This window comes from Mirounga leonina, unplaced genomic scaffold (assembly GCF_011800145.1).
Source record: "Mirounga leonina isolate KUSES-001 unplaced genomic scaffold, KU_Mleo_1.0 Mir_151, whole genome shotgun sequence".
Classification (NCBI taxonomy): domain Eukaryota; kingdom Metazoa; phylum Chordata; class Mammalia; order Carnivora; family Phocidae; genus Mirounga; species Mirounga leonina.
This window is the reverse complement of record NW_023270377.1, coordinates 83,897,725-83,920,957: the sequence shown is the minus strand read 5'-3', so window position 1 is coordinate 83,920,957 and position 23,233 is coordinate 83,897,725. Positions and strand designations below refer to the sequence as shown.

Here is a 23,233-nt window from a genome sequence, read left to right as displayed (position 1 = left end):
TCAAAAAGGGACCAAAAGCAAGTTCTACTTCAAGACAATGAGCCAATAAGCCAGAAAGAAAGTCTGGAGGGCCAAGAACCCCATTAGAAAGAGGAGATGAAGAACTGTGCAGATAACTCTTGGTTCCCTCAACAACCATTCAACCCCTTTCTCCTTGTACTTTCTTCTCAAATGCAGGCTAAAATACTTGATTTCCCAGGTGTGAGGAAAGGTGGCATGTTCTGCAGTATTCCAAAACGATGTAAGTGGAAAGAAGGCCCACAATTGAAAGCGCCTCTATTGGGAGCCAGGACGCTGCTGCACAACTCGCCCAATCAACAACCCGCAGGGCTTTTAGCTGACCTACCCCAGACCTCTGATATCAGGTCCTCCTTCCAAGCCTCCCTCATCATCTTCAACCTCAATTGGGCCTCAGCTTCTGACTGTCTTCCCCACCTGCCGCTACATATAATCTGTTTCCATTCTTCTGAAAGTTTCAGATACCTTAATGTCAGTCCTCTACTCAAACACCTATGATTTGCTCTACAGAAGAGAAAATAATACTTAACAAGAAATAAGACCCCTGACAATTTGGTTCCAAGCTCCTATTTAGCCTCAATTCCAGACACACTGTTACCCAAACACAATGTTTTTTAAAACATTCCATACTCATTCCCACCTCCAAGCACTGTTAGTGCATTCTTCTTCCTAGAACCCTTCCACTTTACCACCTGTCAAAGTCCTACATATAGTTCAAGACTCCATTCAAATTCCATCTCATCTACAAAAGCTTACGTCAACTGCTCACCCATATTCAGCCAGTCAGAAGCAATTATTCCTTCCTCTATGGTACCACCAAACTTGGCTTATACTCAATTAGAGCAGTTACCACAATCCCACCTATACCATAATTATATAGTATACATGTGTGTCTGCCCAACCAGATGTCACTTCCTTGGTAGCAAAGTTTGTACACAATTTATGTTTATATCTATTCATAATCCAGCAAAGTGCTTTATACACAATACGCATTCAATTAACGTACTCTTGAATTCTCATCAATAGGCTACAATAAGTCCTCACTTTATGGGGGGGGGGGAAGATATCCCTGGATTAAAGATTACAGCAGCATCATAAAGTGAATTATCCAGGCATTACCACTGATTTAACTATTCAGGTAAGTTACAAATCACTGGAGATATTATTGAATAAGAAGATAAAGACAACAAAACATTAACTATGAGTGCTCGTTAGGCAGCATAAAATTAAATTAAAGAGGAATGAAGAAATGTAAAGCATAAAGCTACCTGTATTAAGAAGCATTACCAAGGGATACTAAAACAATTCATTTAACAAAATTTTAGTTCCTATTATGTGCCAGATACTATAGTGATGACTGAGAATATAAAGGTGAAAAAAGGGCTGAACACACTTTTTTAAGTGCATGGTGTTGGCCCATAAATTATTCCCTCCAAAAGTATGACCAAAAGAGCAGTGTAAGTGCCAAAACAGACTATCAATACCCAATTCTGAGTCCAAATCTAGGAAACTATCTTGCCTAAATTGTGATTATGTAGGAACTTTCTCTCCAGGACTGCTTCTGAATGTTAAAAGGGCTTCCTTTATTTCCAGTGACTATAAACTGCTCAGATAGAAAATTTAAGTTCCAGATATTTGAATACATTCCCTGCTTAGAGATAAGTTCTATCCATGCACAGGTTGTTTTAGTAATTAAGGTACCAACAATCCTGCCATCATGAATGAAAAGGGAGGAATTTATTAAAATGGTGCTATATAGGGAATGTTGTATGGGAGATAGTGGATAGTTGTTTTTTTTGTCCTCTGAGGCCAAAATAACAGAAACAGAATGGAAATATAACAAAAGGAATTTAAGTTAGACGTTGGACGAGTTGTGAGGCACTGATTCACACAATCAGGTTACACTCAGCCATTTCTTCTGCAGATTTTGAATGAAGAGGTAGCCTGCTTTCCTCTAAGAGAGTTTACGTAAAGCAAGCAGATGTAAAGATGACTTTTTCGGGTTTCTTGTAGACATATTTTTCTATCGTACATTACTATTTGCATATGTATTGAAAAAACAGGAAGCTGTCACTCTAAGAACTAAAAGAAATACCCAAAATGCCATCTGGGATAAAATGTCATATAGTGTGCTCTTTGCCATGAGGCTACCAAGGATCTAATAACTCCTTCTTGTAAGTTAACATCAATAATATAAATTATCAAATTACCCGATTGCCATGTTAATAAGTTCAAATTGCTTACTTCTTCAAAAATGGAGATCTTAACATATAACAACTGCAAGATATCCTTATTTAAACAATAGTCTACGCAAAAAAGTTAAAAAGAAATTATGTATGTATTTACTCATGGGATAATGTACTCCAACCAAAGCACTGGTACTAAGTCATTTTGAGGATTTTCCTATAACCTTTGTAACTGAGTATCTTTCACTCAAAACAACTTTGACAATTTGATGTTCCCTTAGCAAAAACAAATCAATAAAATGTAGTTCAGACCCTGCAATTGCACTATTAGGTATTTATCCAAAGGATGCAAACATAGTAATTTGAAGGGGCACATGCACCCCAATGTTTATAGCAGCAATGTCCAAAAGAGCCAAACTATGGAAAGAGCCCAGATGTCCATCGACAGATGAATGGATAAAGAAGATGTGGTGTGTATACACACACACACACACACACACACAGAGGAATATTACTTGGCCATCAGAAAGAATGAAATCTTGCCATTTGCAATGATGTGGATGGAATTAGAGTGTATTATGCTAAGCAAAATAAGTCAGTCAGAGAAAGACAAATATATGATTTCATTCATAGGTGGAACTTAAGAAACAAAACAGATGAACATAGGGGAAGGGAAGGAAAAATAAAATGAAAACAGAGAGGGAGACAAACCATAAGAGACTACTAACCAGGAAACAACCAGGGTTGCTGGAGGGGAGGTAGGTAGGGGGATGGGGTAATTGGGTGCTGGGCATTAAGGAGGGCACTTGAGGGGTGCCTGGGTGGCTCAGTTGGTTAAGCGACTGCCTTCGGCTCAGGTCATGATCCCGGAGTCCTGGGATCGAGTCCCGCATCGGGCTCCCTGCTCAGCGGGGGGTCTGCTTCTCCCTCTGACCCTCTCCGCTCTCATGCTGTTTCTCTCTCTCTCTCTCTCTCTCAAGTAAATAAGTAAATAAAATCTTAAAAAAAAAAAAAAAAAAAAAGGAGGGCACTTGATGGAATGAGCACTGGATGTTATATGCAAGTGATGAATGACTAAATTCTACCCCTGAAACTAATTATACACTATTATATTAACTAAATTGAATTTAAATTAAAAAATAATTTAAAAAGTAAAAATAAAAAGAGGAGCAAAAACAAAAAATAAAATACAAATTAAAAATATTACTGTATCCTTTATATGCATAAATGATTTACACCAATAATATTACAAATATATTTCTTAATATTCATCCATTCATTTATTCAACAACTGTTAACTGAAGGTCCACATCTAGGCACTGTGCTAAATGTAAAGACACCAAGATGACCCAATTACAGTTCCTGTCGTCAGACACAGAAATAACGTTACAAAACCAAAACATACGTACTTGATGTCAAAAGGGAACCAACAACAAGTTACTATAGACACCAAGTACCCAGAAAGTTCAAAGGTCTAAGCAACTAATTATACAAAAGAATGGAGAAGTATGGTAGACAACTACTTGGGACAACTTTGGGACAGCTCACTGGACATTCATTCCAGTTCTTCTTCTCCCTGCCTTCCTCCAGAATAGAAGCAAGATGGCCAAAATACTTTCCTCTCATGCTAGAGGTAGTTATGTGATACACTTTCGGCCAATGAGATGTCTCCCATGACCAGACATCCTTTTCTAAAAAAAGAAAGGGGGCATGAGGGAAAGGGGGTGCTTCCCAGGAGGAAAAGGCTTCTAAGCATCCTTCACTTATCTTCCTGCTTGAAGACAACAACAATTTCTGGAGGTCTAACAGTCATCTGTGAAATAAAAGGCAAAAGTTACGTGCTAAGGATGGGAGAGAAGGAGATGTTACCTGGGTCCCTGATGGCATCCGTTTCCTGCGAACTAACTGCCTCCAGACTTCTTAGGACATGAGACAAATAAAAACCTTTCTCATTTCAGTCACTTCGGTAAGATCTTCCACCACCTGGAGCCAGAGGTGTTTTTACCATTAAAAGGAAGCTGCAGCAAAGAGGAGTTACTTAAGTTAAGACTGTCTAACTCGATTTAGGCTATGATCTAGGTCTTCCTAGCCAGAAGAAATAAAAACAATTTTGAATTTGCACTTCTACAATTTGCAGTAGTGTAGATTACTTAAATAAGCATGTTCTAATTCCTCCACAGAAATCCATTTGTTGCATAGTCATTACAAGATTTTTATTTCTCTTCCTCACTGATCCTCAAACCTATAAAATAACATTTTTTATAGTGTGGTATGTATCATTCATGTATGTAATGTACACATACAAACAGCCAAAGGTTAGGAAGAAAGGAGTGTAAGGAAAGAGAATAGAGAGAGAGAGAGGGAACAAGGAACCTAGCTTATTTCAAAATATAAACTATGTTTTCAATTGTGTGAGCACTTTAGAAAGCAGCTTCCAAATAAACGAAAGACCACAAAATAACAGTATTTTTTTAAATAGGAAAGACTTCCTTTGCAACTTGAAATCAATTACTGTTTTTAAAATTTTTTAAACTTGAAAAAATATATATCCCCAAAATATACTGTGTCCAATTTACCACCAGCATTATTAAATTATTGTGCTATTCTACCTATCTTCTAGTAAATTCCTTAAGGTAATACCCTCTATAGGTTTCTGTTGGACAGATTTTGAATGTGTACCATTCCTGGAATAAGTTCAATCATAGAGAACTGGGAAGATTCATTAATTTCAATCACCATCAGCTCCATAAGGCACATATACTTTTTCTGCCTTTTTTGTTCAAATATATTTCACTGTGGCCATTCAAAAGGAAATTACACATTCCAATAACATTTGAGTTCCTCTCAGTTACCCTTTCAGTGGTTCAGGGTAATGATAGAGTAAAGAATCATGCTCTTCACAGGCTCTCCTTTTTTTCCCCCCACTCATTTGGTTGAATTTCAGCACAAATCTCTTGTGCCAAAAAGCAATGGGTAATGTCTAATGCTCTTCTCTAACAGTAGCTTACTTTGGAGGGAAGGGGAGTGAGAGTCAGGAGAAATCATCTCATTCCCAGCTTTTAAAGAGTCTTAGCATATGGGATAAGCAATCTCTTATCCCATTTTCCTAAAATAGAATTACGGAACTATAATAGGTCAAGCGGGGAGGGGGACGGAAGGGGAGATGAAAAGGAATTAGAAACTTTTCAATAATCTCTGAGTAGGGGTAATGGTTATAAGGATGAAATTATTGAAAGTTCTAGCCCTAAATTCTCACTGAAATCAGTCAAAACAAACAAAAAAAAAACCCTATATTCATAAAACCTGGGGCTTATATATATTTTTGGCACTGTTCCTAGGTAGAAGCTTCCTCTGTAAAACAGATAAGAGCTACACTTTCTTCTTCATGAGACTGCAAGAATGGGATAAATGAGGATAATAAGTATAGTCAGATAACATAAATTCCTTCATTTTAAAGCCAGCATTCAAAGGCAATCTTGGACAATCCATATGAACTCAAAAGCATATTCAGAGAATGATAAGCCTCCTTTGTTTATATCATCTCAACTTCAATTTCATCTGCAGTTATTTCCTTTAAAACAAGTATTTCTGGGGCCCTTACATGATATGAAGTCCTTTTCCTCAGGCCCATTTTTATTTGGTTATCTTTTTAGGTGCACTAAAGATTGGGTTTACAATAAACTGAACAGACAGCGTACAAAAGGCTTTTAGAACTATACCATATGGTCCAGGGAAGGGAACAATCTGGACGATCCCCATTTCAATCTGCAAGCTTGTCCACCTCTATAACACATTATACCACTGTAATAAAATATTAAGATGGAAACGTAAAAGCGAAAATAGTCTATCTTTAGCATTACCAGGCAACCACACTTCTGAGAATTTACTGATAAACTTAATAAACATTTACTTTAATTTATACTCTGGAATTTTGGTATGCAACACCAGGCATAGAAACCTAGGCCACTATTCACTAGAAACAATATTTCGGCAGGGATATGTGTGGGTATTCAACTTATGCTTCAGAAATTTGGAAGGAAAAAGAAAACAAAACACTTTTACAGGGGGCATATTGGCAGGGGCTGATGTAACAGATGACACATTCTTGGAAATCAAATAAAAGCAATAGGGAAATACCCATTGCTGCCTGGTGAAGGCCTAATCACATGGACACAGCTGGAACCAATGTAGATCATTCATTAATAAAACTGTATTGTAGTAGCCACTTTTTGATGCATTTCAATTGCTGCTGTAGCCAAATCTCTGAATTTCTTTGTTTGCTTGTTTGTTGAATTTCTTTGTTTTAATGGGAAATACGGGAAGATTTAGGGCAGAGGAAAAAGGAAAAAAACAAAAAAAAAACACCCTGCTCTCATGCTAAAACTGAGACTAGCTCAAAAAGCTAAATGTCACTTTACCTTGCAATGTACTTACACTATCAGCAGCTTAAAATATGCAGTGTAAACCTGAAAAAGGAGGAACTCATATGGTACTATGGATAAAAAGTGAGCAGTGTGAGATGCCACAGAAAACATATGACATAGTTGTGACAGTATTCTACGGAATGATAATATGTCAGGCAGGGGGAATTAAAATGTATCAAAAATTAGAGGGGGAATCAAACAACTGAATTAGTACATACACTTTCATGCAATACTCTCTAATGAAATTTAACACTGAAGTGTGTACCACATGCATAAGGAAAGAGGACTAATATTTAAACTTAGAAATCAATATCTTACATGTTACCAATATTTGATATCAAACAAAATATTCAAACCACCTACCCAGGAATAAGGTTCAAAACCTGTACTGATATTCAGATGAAGTAAAACACCATTCATAATTATAAACATGATATTTAATATAATTAAATAAAATCCTAGTTAAAATAATAAATTTAGTATTTATCCAACTTTGCCGGCATCCCTCAATAAAGCTATTTTTCCATGTTGCTACAAATATGATTAAGTTACTATACAGTAATTCCTACAAACTGTGTAACATCAAACTATAAAGATACAGAAGCTTTGAATTAAACAAAACTGAATTAAACAAAACTGTAAATTTATTACCTACAAAAATAACTCAATAGCATTTAACAAAACAACAACAGCAACAACTGCTCAAATACTCAAACATCACAGATCTTAAATATATTTCTACTATGCCTCTGTGTATAGTTAGAATAAACAAATAAATACAACGATTCATGTTGCAATTCCTAAGTCACTGAAAGATACGTTCCTACCGCAGAAAAGACAAAGGGCTTAATTGCAAATAAAAATCATACCACTGGAGAAAATGTATTTAAAGTTGATGCATAGTATTTAATATGCAATGAACATTATTCAATATATGCGAACACAGAGAATAAGTTTTTGGTCTCTATTTATCACACCTTGGCACAGCGGATTCAAGACAGTCATGCACTTAACGGGACCAAGAGAAAAAAGTTTCACTGGCTTCCCTTCTAAAAAATGTCATAATTCTGAAACATAAAATGTTGACCTAAAGATTTAATTGATATAACTTAACAAGCATCCCACCCAGATTCATCTTAGCTACTCAACAGAAAAATAGGCACTTAAATACAAGTTTTAAAAAAACAGCATGGGGGGGATAGAGAATTGTAGCATTTATTAACATGTGCATTATACATACAAATCAATATGAGTACTTGTTTGTTTTGTTAAATTAATGAGCCAATATGTTGCTGAACCTGTCTTGAGAATGAGAGAAAATAACAGGTGAGTTTATTTAATGCATAATTCTCCTATACCTGTTTTACAAACCCTTTTCATGATTTTAAAGCATTTTCTAAATTAAAAATAAATCTCTAGGGGGAAAAAAACAACTCTTAGATTGTACAAGTTGATCTTAATGTATCCATAAAAATCAGTCAAAATAATATAAATTGCCTCCTTAGAAAACATATTCTGCCTATTTATTCTTATCTTGATTACAAAACACTAATTTTTAAAATAGACCACTTGAAAGTCAGTCATTTGTTTTTGCTTAATACAACAGAAAACACATTTACATTTTGAGGAACATTCTACGAAATTTCATAGAATGCTTGCTCATAGTGAAAACCTAGTCTCCTGCTCAAATCATCACTTAAAAATCATAATGCTACATTTTCACACCCCTTGTAATAATAGGTCACTAGCTATAATTTAGAGAGAATTGGGAAACCTAAAAACACGGTGTTCTATCTTGCATTTTCATTTCAAAGGAAAAAAATTTAAATACACATCTTTATATTTCACGGAAGTTCATTTGCTCACCTAGCAACACTTATCAGACATTCTAAAAATGAGTATTCAATCTGCAAAAGCTATGAGCTGACCCTGAGTTTTAGACAAAAATAGAAAACAATGGCAAACGTTTGGTCTTGACAAGAGATATCTTGGCTTAAAGATCCATATAATACAAGCAAGTATCATTCAAGAGTTTCCATTCAAATAATAAGCTATGAAGGAAGACAAGATTCCAACCAATCAAAAATACTATGTCAACATGACCAAAGTTAGCAATATTCAGAAGGGTTTTCTGAAACGTGTGGCAAAAATGCAACTGTGAAGAAAATCTCTAAGAGCTGGAAAAGGGAAATCTAAACACAAGCTTCTAGAAGGAACAATGCCATTTCGTAAATGTGGAGGTTGTGAGGAGAATGATGTTTCTATTTAAGATATATTGTTTGTGGTTTTTTACAATGGTGTTCTACGTGAAGAAAGAGGAAAATGAAGGAAAAGAAATGGGATAAGGAGGACTAAGGCTGCTTGCCTTCCTTCAGTGGTGCTGGGAGGGTAGACCCTCTGCCTCACGAAAACCACTGCCAGAACCAAGCTACACAAAACATTTTGGCTGCCAGCCTAGAACAGTGCCAGGCTGTTTTTTATTTTGTGCTAGACTCCCTCAATTGAGACAGTGTGGGATTGTCACTTTGATGCACATAGAGAACAAAGAATAATATAGCACGGGGCAGGGGGAGGTGGATTTTTCGCCTCTTAAAGTCAGGTTAGCATTTTGCTATGTTTGACAAGTCCTGAAAAGACTCAAGAAACAAAAGTTATGCTAAAGAATCTATCATTTGCCTAAAGAAATTAGCTTGAGTACAATATTGTCAGCAGTTGAAAGCCACATGAGAGATTAACATTTTTTAAAAATCAGACTTAAAAGGGGTCCAGGTACATACTTACCTGTTTAAGAAGCCAGAGACCAAGCAATATGTGATTCACAATCACATGATCTTGTCTAAAATCTGATAGATGAAGGAAGGCCATAAAATCAGGTAAAAATAAAAAAAGAACTAATCTAAGTGTTATAATTTTTAGGTCACTATTCAGAGGCTACTGTGTCAGCTGTAATTCTGACCTTGATTTCTCCAAACTTAAATAATCTGATTAAGAGATTATAACAGTAGAATCGGAATATTTTATGCCTTTACAGGGAAAAAGGTGATAAATGATCAAAAATGTTTAAAGGATTAAACCACAAATCATCTAGAAAGTTGCCACAGACACAAACAGGAAAACCGTCTCTTCTCTCCTATTCAATTCTGTACTAGAAGCAAAGCTAACACAAATGAGAAAGCCAAGTGTGTGCTATTGGAAGCCTCAACTAAATATACTACCTCAATCTGGTGACTAAAAACACCAATAAGCCATTAGCTCCTAGAGGTATGACCCTTTTCTCTCTAATGCACAAGATAAGTAGAGGTAGAAGTCCATTTTCTACAAACCAAACGAAAAGAAAAAAATAAACTGGGACAAGCCCAGATCCCATGCTGGCATATTTTACACTAAGCTCAGCATCATCTAGAAGCAGTATGCTTCTCCCTGCCCATCAGGACAGGAAAAGAGTTGTGAAACTAATACAGCAGTGATAAATAGTACCAAAGGTCCACTAGTCCCTTCCTCCTGCCCATCTCCACGGAATCAGCTGCTAAAAGAAGACCAACGACTGTTACAGAAATAGCAAGAACTAAAGCACTTGCCTCAGATGTTACAGACAGAGGCGCGGAGTGTGACCACCTGAGCTTATCTAATTTCCAACAAAATGATCCCCCGCCCCGTTTCGCTCACGGCCACAGATTCTGATAGCAAGTAATCAATGTTGGGAAAGGCGGTGGTAGAGGGAGAATGTGGAAAAGAAACCAGGTGAGAACGGTGGCCAAACCTCAAACAACACACAGTACATGCTTCTCATTATTCAAATTAGTGCTGTGCATAACCCTTTGGGAGGACAAAACCTGTGATAAAGGTTTCAGGTATAATGATTTACTCTGGGTGGCAAGGGCCAGTCTGCCATAGAATCGAAAAATGCATTATTTTGCTCCTCACTCTTCTCCTTTCCCACTTCCTTTCTTCCGTTTGGGATACACTGATGATGCTATCACTGCGCGGGACACTGATAGTTGTAGGCAAGGCATTCATGTCTTGCCAAAGTGGCCCAAAGACTGATGCTGGCTGGCTTTAGTTCAACAAGGAATCTGATGCAAAACCAGGAAGTAAAAAGAACGAAAGGTGTAGAAGAAGCCAGGCGACAACATGTTTTTTCTGTTTATTAGTGATGCAGAGGAAATAGGGGGAAATCTAGAAAAAGCCACCAAGCTGACTGAATTACAAAGAAAGATTAAAGGAGTTAAATGTGTACAACTTGGCTGACAACCAAGGAACAATATGAGAGCTGTCCACAACTCTCCAAAGTATATACATAAAAAGAAGAGCAGGGAATTTTTATCTGCTATATAAATGTGAATATATGAAATAATAATGAGATAAAATTAAAATAAAGAAAACTGACTTCAAGCAGCATACAAAGTAATCTGGTAAAACTTAAGAATGGCTGCTTCCTTCTCTTTAGAAATATTTGTCATCTCACTGACCCACGCTGCAGTAAAGAAAGAAGAGATGATAGGAAATGGCCACATATTGACAGAGGACTGAATCAATGGAAAAATTAAAACAAAGTCCCATTTGCTTACCTGATGATCCAGATATACTGATTTTTCTCTTTACATATATCCAATCTGGCTAATGCAGAGGTACCTATGAGATCAAAGGACATAATTAAAATGTTATCTTCAAAATAACCCCAGCCTGAATTCTGAATCCTGACCTGGATAAGAGTTTACTTGAATGACCCAATAGTCTGATTCTTGGATATTCCAAGATGGGAGACGAACCTCCAAGGAGAGAGATGTTTTGAGTCCTTCCCCTTTGCCCCCCACCAATCTTTCCAAGGTTTCCCAAATCAATTCTAACTCAAAAACAAGAAGAAGAATTCAGATTAGAGGTCCTTAACCTTGGTATGTGGGTGAACTTTAGGAGTCTATGCACTTCTGAATGATATATGTAAAATTTGTGGGTTTATGTAAATGGATGTCTCTCTGGAGAGAAGGTCAATAGTTTGTCAGCTTTGCAAAAAGTTCCATAATCCAAAAAACTGTCAAGAACCTCTGCTGAGGACAGTCTAAGATCTCAGAGCCAGGTTGGAATGCATATGGATAATCAGTCCAGGTCTGGGGTTTTCACTCCAGGGAAACAATGGAGGTACACAGACACTTCTGTATCTGTATCTGTATAAGAACACTACTTTCTGTGAGAGCATCATATCAGATTTAAACTGTTACTTAACTTACATAGCCCTGTGTTCTCTGCAAGCCATGCACAGTGAAGAGAGCAAGCTCTTACCATATACCCAAGGGTAGATATTGTGACTTTCCTGTTCTGTATATATTAAAGTCAGAATCCTTAGGTATATCAATATTGACAGGGTCAAGACTAACATAGTAACTCACCCAAAAAGGATCCTCCTATATGACAAGCAAAAAGGAAAAGCTAGCAAAGCAATAAGAAATGTGGCTCCCAGACAGACTACATAGCACAAAATCACAGGATTACCAAATGCATCTCTTAAAAGAATTATCCTCAACAGTGGTTACAGAGTCCGAATAACCTATATCAGAAAGAAATCAAGATGGAGAACCTTCCAGGCACCAACTATGAACAAGACAAAAACAGTTCCAGCCATAGAAAGAATCCTGAGCTGGAGTGTCACTAAAAAACAACAGAAAAAAAAAAAAGAATAAAAAAGATAAGGGAAAGGCTGAGAAGACATAAGTCAAGTAAAAGGAGAAAACAAAACAACACTTTTGAGATGGCCTGTTACAAATAATGATCTTATAGTATATTTTCTTGAAAAATAATTTCTTTAGACATTCACCCCCTGAGCATCTACCAGGCACTACACTGGTTGTTGGGAATTCAGCAGTGAACAAGACAAAATTTGCCTGGCTAGGAGTTTAATTTTGGGAAGGGGAGGAAGGATGCAGGGAGACATATACACCAGCAATATCATTTCAATACATGATATGAAAGAAATAAGATGATGTGACCGAGGCATGGGAGAATGCCCTACATCTATCTAGTATGTCACAGAGATATTCAGTCCAATTCTCGAAGTTAGTCAGGGTCTTAGCGAATGGAGACTGAGAAAGGACCACAGGGACAGCTAGTCAAACCTTCATTTCAGAGACTAGGACAGGAGAGCTATTCTGGAAGACAAAGTATCACCACCTAATTATCTCCAAACATCAAAATACATACACCTAGACTGAGTTATGATTTTATGATACTGGATATCAGTACTGATACTCTGCCTTGAGAAGAGAAAGCCTGAGAACAAGTAACTGAACAGCATTTCTGAATCTTTTAAAAAACTGGCAGATCCCGTGCACTTTGTAACCTTAAGATGTAACACAGAACCACATTCTATCCAAATTCTTGGCAAGTTTCATTCTTTTTTTTTTTTTAAGTCGTTTTGCCCTTCTACAGACAAATTTGATCAATTTCTGCTGTTAAAGGAAGGCAGGCAGGGGGAATGTGGGGAGGCATGGTAGCCAATCTCCAAGAGGGCCCCCAAATCCTCACCTTCTGAAATTCATGACTTTGGTAGTTCCTTCTCACTGCATGAGGGCTGGTTTGCATGAAAACCAGAATGCCCTGGAAGTGACGGTTTCTGACTTATGAGGTTAGGTCCTAAAAGATACTCGAGCTAGCTCCTTGCCCTCTTGGATCACTCACTCTGGGTAAAGTCAGCTGCCACATCATGGGGACAAACAGTTCTATGGGGCAGTCCACATGGCCTCTTGCCAAACCACCAGAATCCACTTAACAGGGTTATGTGTGAGCCATCTTGTAGGTGGATCACCCAGGGTGCTCAAATCTTAGATGACTGCTACCCTGGATCAATCCCAACTCCAATTCATGACAGATCAGAGCCAGAACCACTTAGGCTGCACTCCACCTCTAGCATGCTCTCTAGCTTCCTCCAAAGCTAAAAACTCCATTTCCCAGATGCATTTGCATCATGCCTTCTATGGGACCTGGATTCAAACAATCAGAAAAATCCATGTAAGACTTAGAAAACAGGAGTGAATAAGTCAAGGTGGTGACCACCTCCAATGAGATCAAATCTTACAGTGAAGGCATTTTGTTCTTCTGAGACAATCAGCTGGATAGTCTAATTAAATGATCCCTAGTATCACAGGTTCCCAAGTAGCAAGTGACAGTGGATTTTCTACTAAAATAGTGTAACTGGATGTTTCCCTTGGCTTATGCTGTTCCTAGCTTATTAACAGTCAAGGTTAGTTCCTTGGCACTTTTGTTAATTGAGTGTAACATATCCCTTTTTGCTTAAACTAGCTAGCTGTCTTCAACTTAAACTAGCTGTTGCCTACAACTAAGAACCCACTTTATCATATACAAATTCTCCTGTCTCATAATGCTTTCACTCCTCTTTCGTAATTCTGTTCCATTACTAATCCCTCTGCCTGTGCACTGAACCCTATCCATTCATGCCTTTCCTAAAAAGTCGTTCCATCATTCTCCTTTTCCTCTACCTTCAATCTTTGGCTCTCCACTGGTCCCTTCTCCTTCATGATTAGCACACTTCTTTCAACACTACCAACTATCCTGCCAAGATTCATAAAACAACAATATAGACCCACTGCCTTCACTTGAACTTCCGAGCAATGCTCACACTACCACAATGTGGCTTCCTTAGCCGTCACTCTACTGAAACGGCCATTGCTAAAGTTTGCTAATCATGACCTATTTTCACTCCTCACTCTGCTAGACTGTGGCATTTGGCAGTCCTGCCCACCATGCCTCCTTGAAACTCCCTACCATTGGTTTCCAGGATGCCACCATCTAGCAGCTCTCCTCCAGTCTATGGGGTGTGTTCCCTATTTTAACCTGGCTCCTTTCCTAGGAAATCCCTAGAGCTTCATTCTTAGGGATATTATGGTTTCATTCTGTCCTTGACGTCAAGATTTCAATTATCATCTCTATATTCACCGATCACTCCCAAACCCAAACCTCTCCCATAGCTGTCTTCACACTACAAACGTAGACTTCTGTTTGCCTATTAGATGCATCTAGTTTTATCATTTATTGCAAAATATCATAAAACCCTCCGTAACCAAAGAGGACAAATTTAAAAGTAGTTTATATACTATAACTGTGCTAATACTGTAACCACTAGCCACATGTGGCTGTTGGACACTTGAAATGTGGCCAGTCTGAACTGAAGTGTGCTGTTAAGTGGAAATATACACAATAGATTTCAAAGACTTAATGCAAAAATAAGAATGTAAAATAGCTCAATAATTTTACATTGGTTACATGTTGAAATTTTAAGAATTTAGATATCTAAAGTTAAGTAAAATATATTAACAAAATTAATTTATTTCTTTTCATTTGTTTAATGTGGCCACTAGCAAATTTTAAATTACTGCATTACAATTCTACTGAACAGTGCTGCTCCACACACACACACACACACACACACAGAAAACAACACTATGAAAAAAAATACACACTATTCTCAACCAACAAGGGAAGGAAAGAGAATTGATTTTTTTTTTGATATTCAATCATCCTCATATTCAAAACTTACTATTTTATCTTGATAGCTTATAGATTCATTCTTACTATCTAAAAGAAAAGGCTATATCCTGGAATGAAGATTTGTAACGTTCCTTAAAATATACACAAATATATTTAAAATTATGATGTTAAAAAGGCTAAATTAAATCCTATAAAAATCAAATATAATCACAACTATATCATAAAAATACAAATAGCTAACATTTGATAGGCACTATGCAACAATGTTATATAATTTAATTATCACATCTCTAAAGTAGATACTGTTGAACAAAGTAAGAAACCTAAAGCAGAAAGAAGTTAAGTAACTTGCCCAAGGTCATGTTTTTAGGCCTCAAACCAGGCAATCTGGCTCCAGATCCCATACTCTCAATCAGTACCTTTTGCTGACTCGATAGAAGTAAAATTTAAAAGAAAACAGTCTCAGATGGTTCGCAGCACTCTTAAACTTACACATTCAACTAGGATCAGAAAAAAAAAAAAAAAGTCAAATAAAACCAAATATGAATGTAAATATAAAAGCTCACAGAAAATGGAAATTTAGAAGTAAAACTAAGTGAGTGGAGGAGAGTATAAGGATGGAATAAGGAAAGAAAACACAAGGGAATCTGCTCTGAGCCCAGGATGTACAAATGAGAATTCCTCAAGAACAAGAAAGCTGTGGACGTGAAAACAGTAAGGGGTTCAGAAACACCGCATGCCCACTGACATTACACAGCAAAGGCAGAACTTGACGCATACCCATGGAACCTCCCAGAGACCCGCATGTAATTCTGCTCCACAAAGTGCAGGGGTGGGAGGTGAGGGGCAGATCTTAAACTAATGTCAGTGTTATAAGAAGCTAATAGAAATAATTCATACCTGAATAAGGCTATATAGCCTATATTTTTAAGTTTGGCATTTTTAAAAAAAAGAAAACTTCCAAAATACAATGTTCACAAGGTAAGTATATAAATCAACATGTGAACAAAAATAAGTAAGTAAATAGATTATATATGTCTATATGTCTCTAGAAAGATATATACACACACACACACACACACACACACACTGATTAGGTGTGTATAAAGAAAGTATTAAGGGACCAGGGTATAAGAGAGAGATTTCATAGCCCTTGTCACTTTTTGAATTTGAATCCAGTGAATATAGTGACAATTCAAAAGTTTTTAAGGTAATCTTAAAGTCCAAAATAAAAATAAACAAAATGATGCTGAAGAGGAAAAGGTAAGGAAATCAATTTATTCATACATATATACCTGCAGAGGGGCTCCTTGATGATAAAAGGGCTGGGGACTTCCGGCCTCGATGAAAGACTAGCACTCCATCTTCACACATCATCATTATCCCTTCTTCCATACCTCACTATGCACCACCAGAGATACACAACAAACATACATACACAGAGGACACTTTAACTGCTAGACGGTGCTGTTCAAATATTCAATCTCTGAGAGCCAGAGTACTTAAAAACATCCAAAAAGGCAGATAGACGCACTTTAAAAAAAAAAAAAGTAAAGAAAATTATAGAAGCTATCAATACAGAAATATATTTTATAATTTTTTAATTTATGTTTTCTTTAAAATCCATTTGAAAATCAGAGATGCAAAAGATCGGTAATATAAAGCTCCCCCAAAACTAGAAGTCTATCACATCATTTGCTTTAAACTTGCAAACCAGATTACCTATAGGCTCCAACCTAAGAGGGCAACCGTGAGTCCTTTTCTTTCAAATGTGAGGATGTTCTAGGACATCTGTCATCTCACTGACCAGAAGTGATGCTGCTGACCGGCCAGCAGAAGAACCCATTCCTTCTTCCGTGACCAAGTGTTTTCTCTCCCAAAACTAAAGCTCTCAAGTCTAGCCTTCCAAAATGATGAGTAAACTTCTTTAGTCAGGGATGTAGTAAGCCCTTTCCTTTAAACTTCTTGCTAGTCAGAACTTTTCACAAAATCTACAAAAAAAAAAAGGCTCATTCGCATTAATTTTCTTTGTGTTGCCATCATTCATTGTCTTCATTTTTAATTTAGTAGTATTTTTAGCCAAATGAAATGAAATACAGTCAGTTTTTCTCAATCTGTCTCAGCTCTACTCTTTATCTTCTGGGACCCAATTCATGTGATCCTTTAACAACTATTTATTTCACACCAAACTAGATATCTCCCTAAAGCTTACCAATCTAGCCTCCGGGCATATTTCTTAAATAAAAGCAGTAGATCTTTGTAAACCTAAAATTTGCATACTAAAGGAACAAATCAACTATCAAAAGACCTAGTAGTATATAGCAGTTGCTCACCTCCAAGCAGAGTTTAAAATTCATTTCAATTTATTATTTTTTTAAAGAAATATCTATTGACTTTTTGCTTTGCAAAATACTGTGTTTAATGGCCTAGTTAAATTAGAGGTGATAGAGTGAAGCAAGTGCTTTAAATTGGTAAATTCTAAACCTTTTAATAAAAGTACATCAGTCAGAAGTTTTAATAAGACTCAGCAGGACAGAGAAGAATTAACAGTCTGTAGGTATCAAAAGGGGGTGATAGGCAATGATAACCTTAATCATTTGCATAGGGATTTATAATTTCATTGCTTAAAGGTTAATGAAATTATGTGGTATTTTGCCCACTCTTATCCAGTAAATGATTTCATGCCTTGGTTTGTATATATTTATCGACTGAATCATATAACAGAAGAAATGACTTTTTACCAATTAATCTCCTGCATTTTTACTTATGTACTCCTGGGTGCACAACTATCATTATCTGTTCTAATCAACAGCCCTAAAATAAAAACATAAGATTTCCAACAGCATCTCAGAAAAAAGAACAAACTCATAATCAGAATTCTGGAAGTCCAATAAGTTGCTAAAGTGACTGCCTTTTTAAAAATTAGATTACATTCCTTTACCAACTTTATACTTCAACTACTGCTAAATAGTTGCTTCTGCCAAATGTTAACATAAAGTCTACCCTAGAGATTAATGAAGGCATTGAGAACACATTATTTGACAGTGAAACTAGATGGAAAAATGCAAACAATACACACAAATAATTAGAATAGGTAAAATAATAAAAGATTCTAGGCTGAAGCAATTGTTTTAAAACATCACAGGGCAAAAACAACACACTACTGTGGCCTTGCATCACTGAGCACCCAGGAGGTGTTCAAGGCCAGCGCTTTGCTTGGTACCTAGTTGGAAAATTGCAGAGTCTAGCTTTAGGCAGGGTCGTGTTTCTTACTCTGGCTGCACATTAGAATCACCTGGAGGGCTTACAAAATAATAATAAAACAAAAATAAAAAAGCTGATATTTAGGCTCTACAACCAGAGACTCAAGTTTCATCAGCAATTTTTAGAAGCTCCCTGTGATTTCTTATTGTCCAGCTAGGATGGAGAAATATAGCTATAGAGCAGTGGGTCTCAAAGTACGGTCCCTGGACTAGCAGCAGCTGGGAACTTGTCAGAAATGCAAATTCTCAGGTCCCATCCCAGACCTACTGAACCGGAAACTCCAGGCTGGGGCTCAGCAATCCGTATTTTGAGGAGACTTCAGGGGATTCTGATGTACACTAATGTTTGAAAACACTGCTTTACACTTGATCTTAGCCAAAAGGCAGAGGAACAATTGAAAACATACTGCTGTAGAGTAAGAAAAACATGGGTTTCAATCCTTTCTCCACAATTTACTGACTATATGACCCTTGGTCAGCTCTCTAAACCTTACTTGCCCCACTTAAAAAGAAGGAGTTAGCTAACATTTGCTAAACATGCATTATGTACCAGAGAATGTGCTAATAAGCACTTTACATACATTACATAATTTAACCCTTACAACAAGCTTACCAGGTAGATATCAATATCATTTAAACCCAAATATTATGAAATTTGTCCAAGATTACAAAGTAAGCAGAATCAGATTTAACTCATTTTTCAAATCCAAAATCACTGCTCTTCCCTTATTTCACAAAATATGCTCACCCCCCTCCCTCCCTTCCTTTCTTCCTTCCTTCTGTTTTCTTCCTTCATTTCTTCCTCTCTTCCCTACTATCTTCTTCCTTCCTTTGCCCCAGTATGTCTCTATCTGTCCTCACTTTTTTTGGGAGTTTATTTTCCTATTGTAAAGCTAGAGATTAACTAGCCTGTACAGTTTTACTGAGTGACTACAAAGTACTTAGCATTCTGCCATATGCCAGAGATGAAAAACTTAAAATTTTTAAAACTTAGAAATTATAGTAATGAAGTTACAAACTAGATGGAGACACACATTTTGCAAAACATAGGAACACATATGACTTAATAACTGGTGAGTCAAAAACAGAAGTAACTCAGGAGTTCATGAGATTGGAGCTCAGACCAAGGCATGAGGCCAAAGGAAGTATGGCTTATCCTGAAACAGGGTGAAAATCTGTCTTGCACAGGGGGAGAAACAAGGGTTACAAAACAGTAGAAAACAAAGCTAAGTAAGCTAAATGGATCCAGATTGTGACTTAGGGTAAGAAGAATTTAACTTTAGCATAGTAAAAATATAGTTTTTCACAGAATATTTTGGATGCACTGATAGTAAAAAGGTAAAGTTAAAGTCAAATCACAGGTACTTATTCTAGAGAAGAAAAAAAAAAAAAAAGAAAAATCGACCTAGGATTATACTGAGAAAAAAAGGTGGGGGGGCAGGAGAAAAAGTCATTTCTTTTGCTAAGTGTCATGATCCACTCTGTACTACTGATAGTATGTTCCATAGGCTATTCGTATGCATTACACAGTATTTTCAATCACTCACTAATCCAGCCAACACTGATCACATTAGTTAAACACCAAAGGATGAATAGATAAATAAGATACCAACCCAGGGCACATGGAGTATTTATGTAGGAAGCAGACTGCCAAATGTTGTATGCAACATTTACATGAAGTTATTAGGAATTCCGAAGGCCACTCTAGACAGACCGATTCTTAGAAATGACTTCTGTGAAATTCCTGAAAGTCAATGAGGTATAAGCTAGCCAAAATGTTCCACACACAACATGTAAGAGTACTTTGTTTATGCTAGCACCACAACCATCAGCTCACAAGTGGAGCATCCCCAGTTCCATCGACATTTAGGCTTACTTATGGCTAAGAAAATCATGCAAATATAAAATTCAGAGGTTACACTTTTTGACATTTATATCATTCATTTCATTTTTTTGCTGAAGAACTAATGAATCACTATGCTCAGAAACCCCCTGGAAGATTCTATGGATGTATAATGAAGGAAAATGTGAGGCACACGGGGCTGACTGAATTCACCAGCACCTCTATTTTCCAACTCTGTCAATGATAGTCCAGTGCTGTACAACACCTTCTTTAGTTCCCCATAATCGGACAATTGCATAATGCCTGTTTGTTTCTGAGAACCAATGTAAGAAGCATGTATATCCATCATAGTATGCTGAAAAGATGCTGCAGTTAGTTTTGCTCAGAATACATGTGAACTGAATTTGCTATAATATTAGAAATTATAGCATTTTTCAAACTAAATATATTTAAGGATCAGTAATGCATCTTAGTGAAGTTGCTTATTAATAATTTACATAATCAAAGAACTGAACTCCTGAGTTAAAAGTTACTTGAAAGGTCACCTGGTAAAACACTAGCTTTTTAAATTTTTATTTCTCTCTCTCTTTCATATAGATAGATAGGTAGATAGATATTTGGTAAAACGCCAGCTTTTAACACACATACTACCTAGGACAGATACAGTGTTGGAATTAAAACAATCGTATGGGGGCACCTGGCTGGCTCAGTCGATGAAGCATGCAACTGATCTCAGTTGGGGTCATGAGTTAGAGCACCACACTGACTTTACTTAAAAAAAATAAATAGAAAATAAAACAATGGTATGAAAAAACCTCCGAATGCTTTGAGTCATAAATTTCTTTGGCCCCAGTATGTCCAATTCTTATACACGACTGTATTTTACTAAAACTCAATCACCTGTCATCTCATTTTTTAATAATATAAACTCTCCATGACAATGTGGTAGGACTAAAATATTGGGACTTGAGAGTAGTTCCATTTCAATAAAAGTGGTCAGTATAAAATCATCTTTTAAAATATTCAGACCATGCCATCCAGATATCCACATGCACTTGGATTTATAAGCATTAAAGAACTTGTTTCGATTTACTGAAGCTATACCTGCTGTCAAGAAACAAAAAAGTTGTGAAGGTTGATCAAAAACAACTTTGCCTCAACTATCATGTTAATGTTTTCCACTAACGCTGTCCTAAAAGTTAACAGTCAATGCAATGCAAAGGTTTCTCTTTATTTCTATATTTAAATCATCACAGGTTTGATCAAGCATGCAAATCCCTTTAGGCTCAGGGTTCCCATCAAAATGTCTTATAGGAACATTAAAAATTGAGTGGGCATAAACAACTCCAACAGTGCGGAGCTCATGACAGCATTGCTGTGATCTTTGTGTTTCATGTGCAACAAAACTGGAGAAGTTTGCAAGGGAATAGAAGCAACTAATTACTGTCTTTTGCTTGAGGGCAGGTGTGCTGATCTCTACAGGTGTCTGGACTGCAGCACTCAGCCTACTGCACTGCCTCTTAAAGACATTCACTGTAACAACTTGCTGAAGCCCTGCAAAATACCTCCTAGAATACCACACTGTTGGGTGTTCAGGAAGAAACATGTTATGACTTCTTAAAGATACCAGGAAGGAGAAAGCAGTTGGAGAGGCTTTAGCAGTTTATGAAAGAATAGTATAAGACAGTATAAAAAGTAAATAATATCAGATTTTATCTATCAAGTGCACACATTAAACAAAGATACCAATTTGTCTTAAGGAGTACAGAAAGTTTTTCAATGAAAAGTGTTACTTTCTAAATAGGAAATAAAAAAGAAAAAACTAAATAATAATGCCACATTGATCCATCTTTTTTCATTCGTGAAAGATAGTGACCAATGCTGGGTATGCAATTTAAGAAGGACCAAAACACGATCTTAGAGATTATCCACTATGGGAACTTAGCAAACAAAATAGTTTTTAGCAAACAAAATAGCTGATGATAGGGAGGTAAGTATACCATAAACATGAGATGCCATTTATAGGATTAATGTTCCTTAAGATCTTTCCCATAATTGTTGGAAAGAAGTATGCTTAATAATGAAGAAACATATAAACCAGAGACAAACATCCCCCGCTTTGCTACTTGCTACCCACGTGATCTTGCACAAGAAACTTAGCCTTTCTGTGCCCCAATTTCCTCATCTCATGATAAAAAAGACCTACCTCATCAAGGATGAGTGTCAAGTCTAACATTCTTAGGCAATGAAACTGCTCAGAATAATTCCTATAAATGATAATATAAGGTTTTTACCAATTATTTTCATCCATAATTCCAGTGTTTTTCTTTAACCAAATGAAATCAAGACAGTATTTCAAATCACCATTAATACTATAAGCATCAACTGTGTAACCAAAACATCACGGGTCTTTAAGAAAAAATAACAAAAGCAAGAGTTAAAAATGTTTCAGACTATTCTCAAAGGAACCAAAAGGCAAGAAAATTTGAAAGCAAAATGTGTACAAAGTACACAAAAACAACATAGTATTTCCAAAATTAAGAATGATTAGGCCCATGGGAATGATCGGAATATAACCGAAGAAATATCCCTCCCACTTGAGTAGACTATTACATCAGACTCTTATTTCTTCATATCTGGACAATGCGATAATCTTCTATTCTCTCTTCCTTTTTAATTTCTCTTCCTCCTATTCATCCTCCAGTTTTCAATGCCGTCCCAACCACCATGAATGTTAAGAACTGACCTGCTGAGCTTTCTTTAACAGAGACCTAATTATCTCGCTCTGCTACCCACAGATCTATTGTAGGGGAGGTAGGCACATAGATAATTAAAGAGGTGTGTGTGTGTACGTGCATGAGTATGCACATACACATATATGCATGTGTGTGCATGCACAAAGTACTAAAAGAGGACAAAACATAGGTGGATTCATTTTGCCTACGATAAGTCAAGGAAGGCTTCATACAGCTAACAATAGCTGGGTGAAATAGTGCCTACCGG

The 23,233-nt window shown here is 36.7% G+C and overlaps 1 protein-coding gene across 15 annotated transcripts in view; it reads right to left on the bottom strand.

Moving 5' to 3' along the window:
• The window catches only part of GTDC1 (glycosyltransferase like domain containing 1), a 391,241-nt gene that overhangs the window by 283,184 nt on the left and 84,824 nt on the right, over positions 1 to 23,233 (bottom strand). For 8 of the 15 annotated variants that reach the window (XM_035008109.1, XM_035008108.1, XM_035008104.1 and 5 more), the window contains one exon: positions 11,197 to 11,260. Coding sequence is in view for 1 of the 15 variants with exons in the window: in XM_035008099.1 (XP_034863990.1) it covers positions 11,197 to 11,279 (83 nt within the window). In the remaining 14 variants the exon portion in view is untranslated. Of the gene's footprint in view, positions 1 to 4,073; positions 4,223 to 11,196; positions 12,336 to 22,436; positions 22,729 to 23,233 lie in introns of those variants that run through there. The other 7 variants (XM_035008102.1, XM_035008100.1, XM_035008107.1 and 4 more) reach the window with 5 other exon arrangements.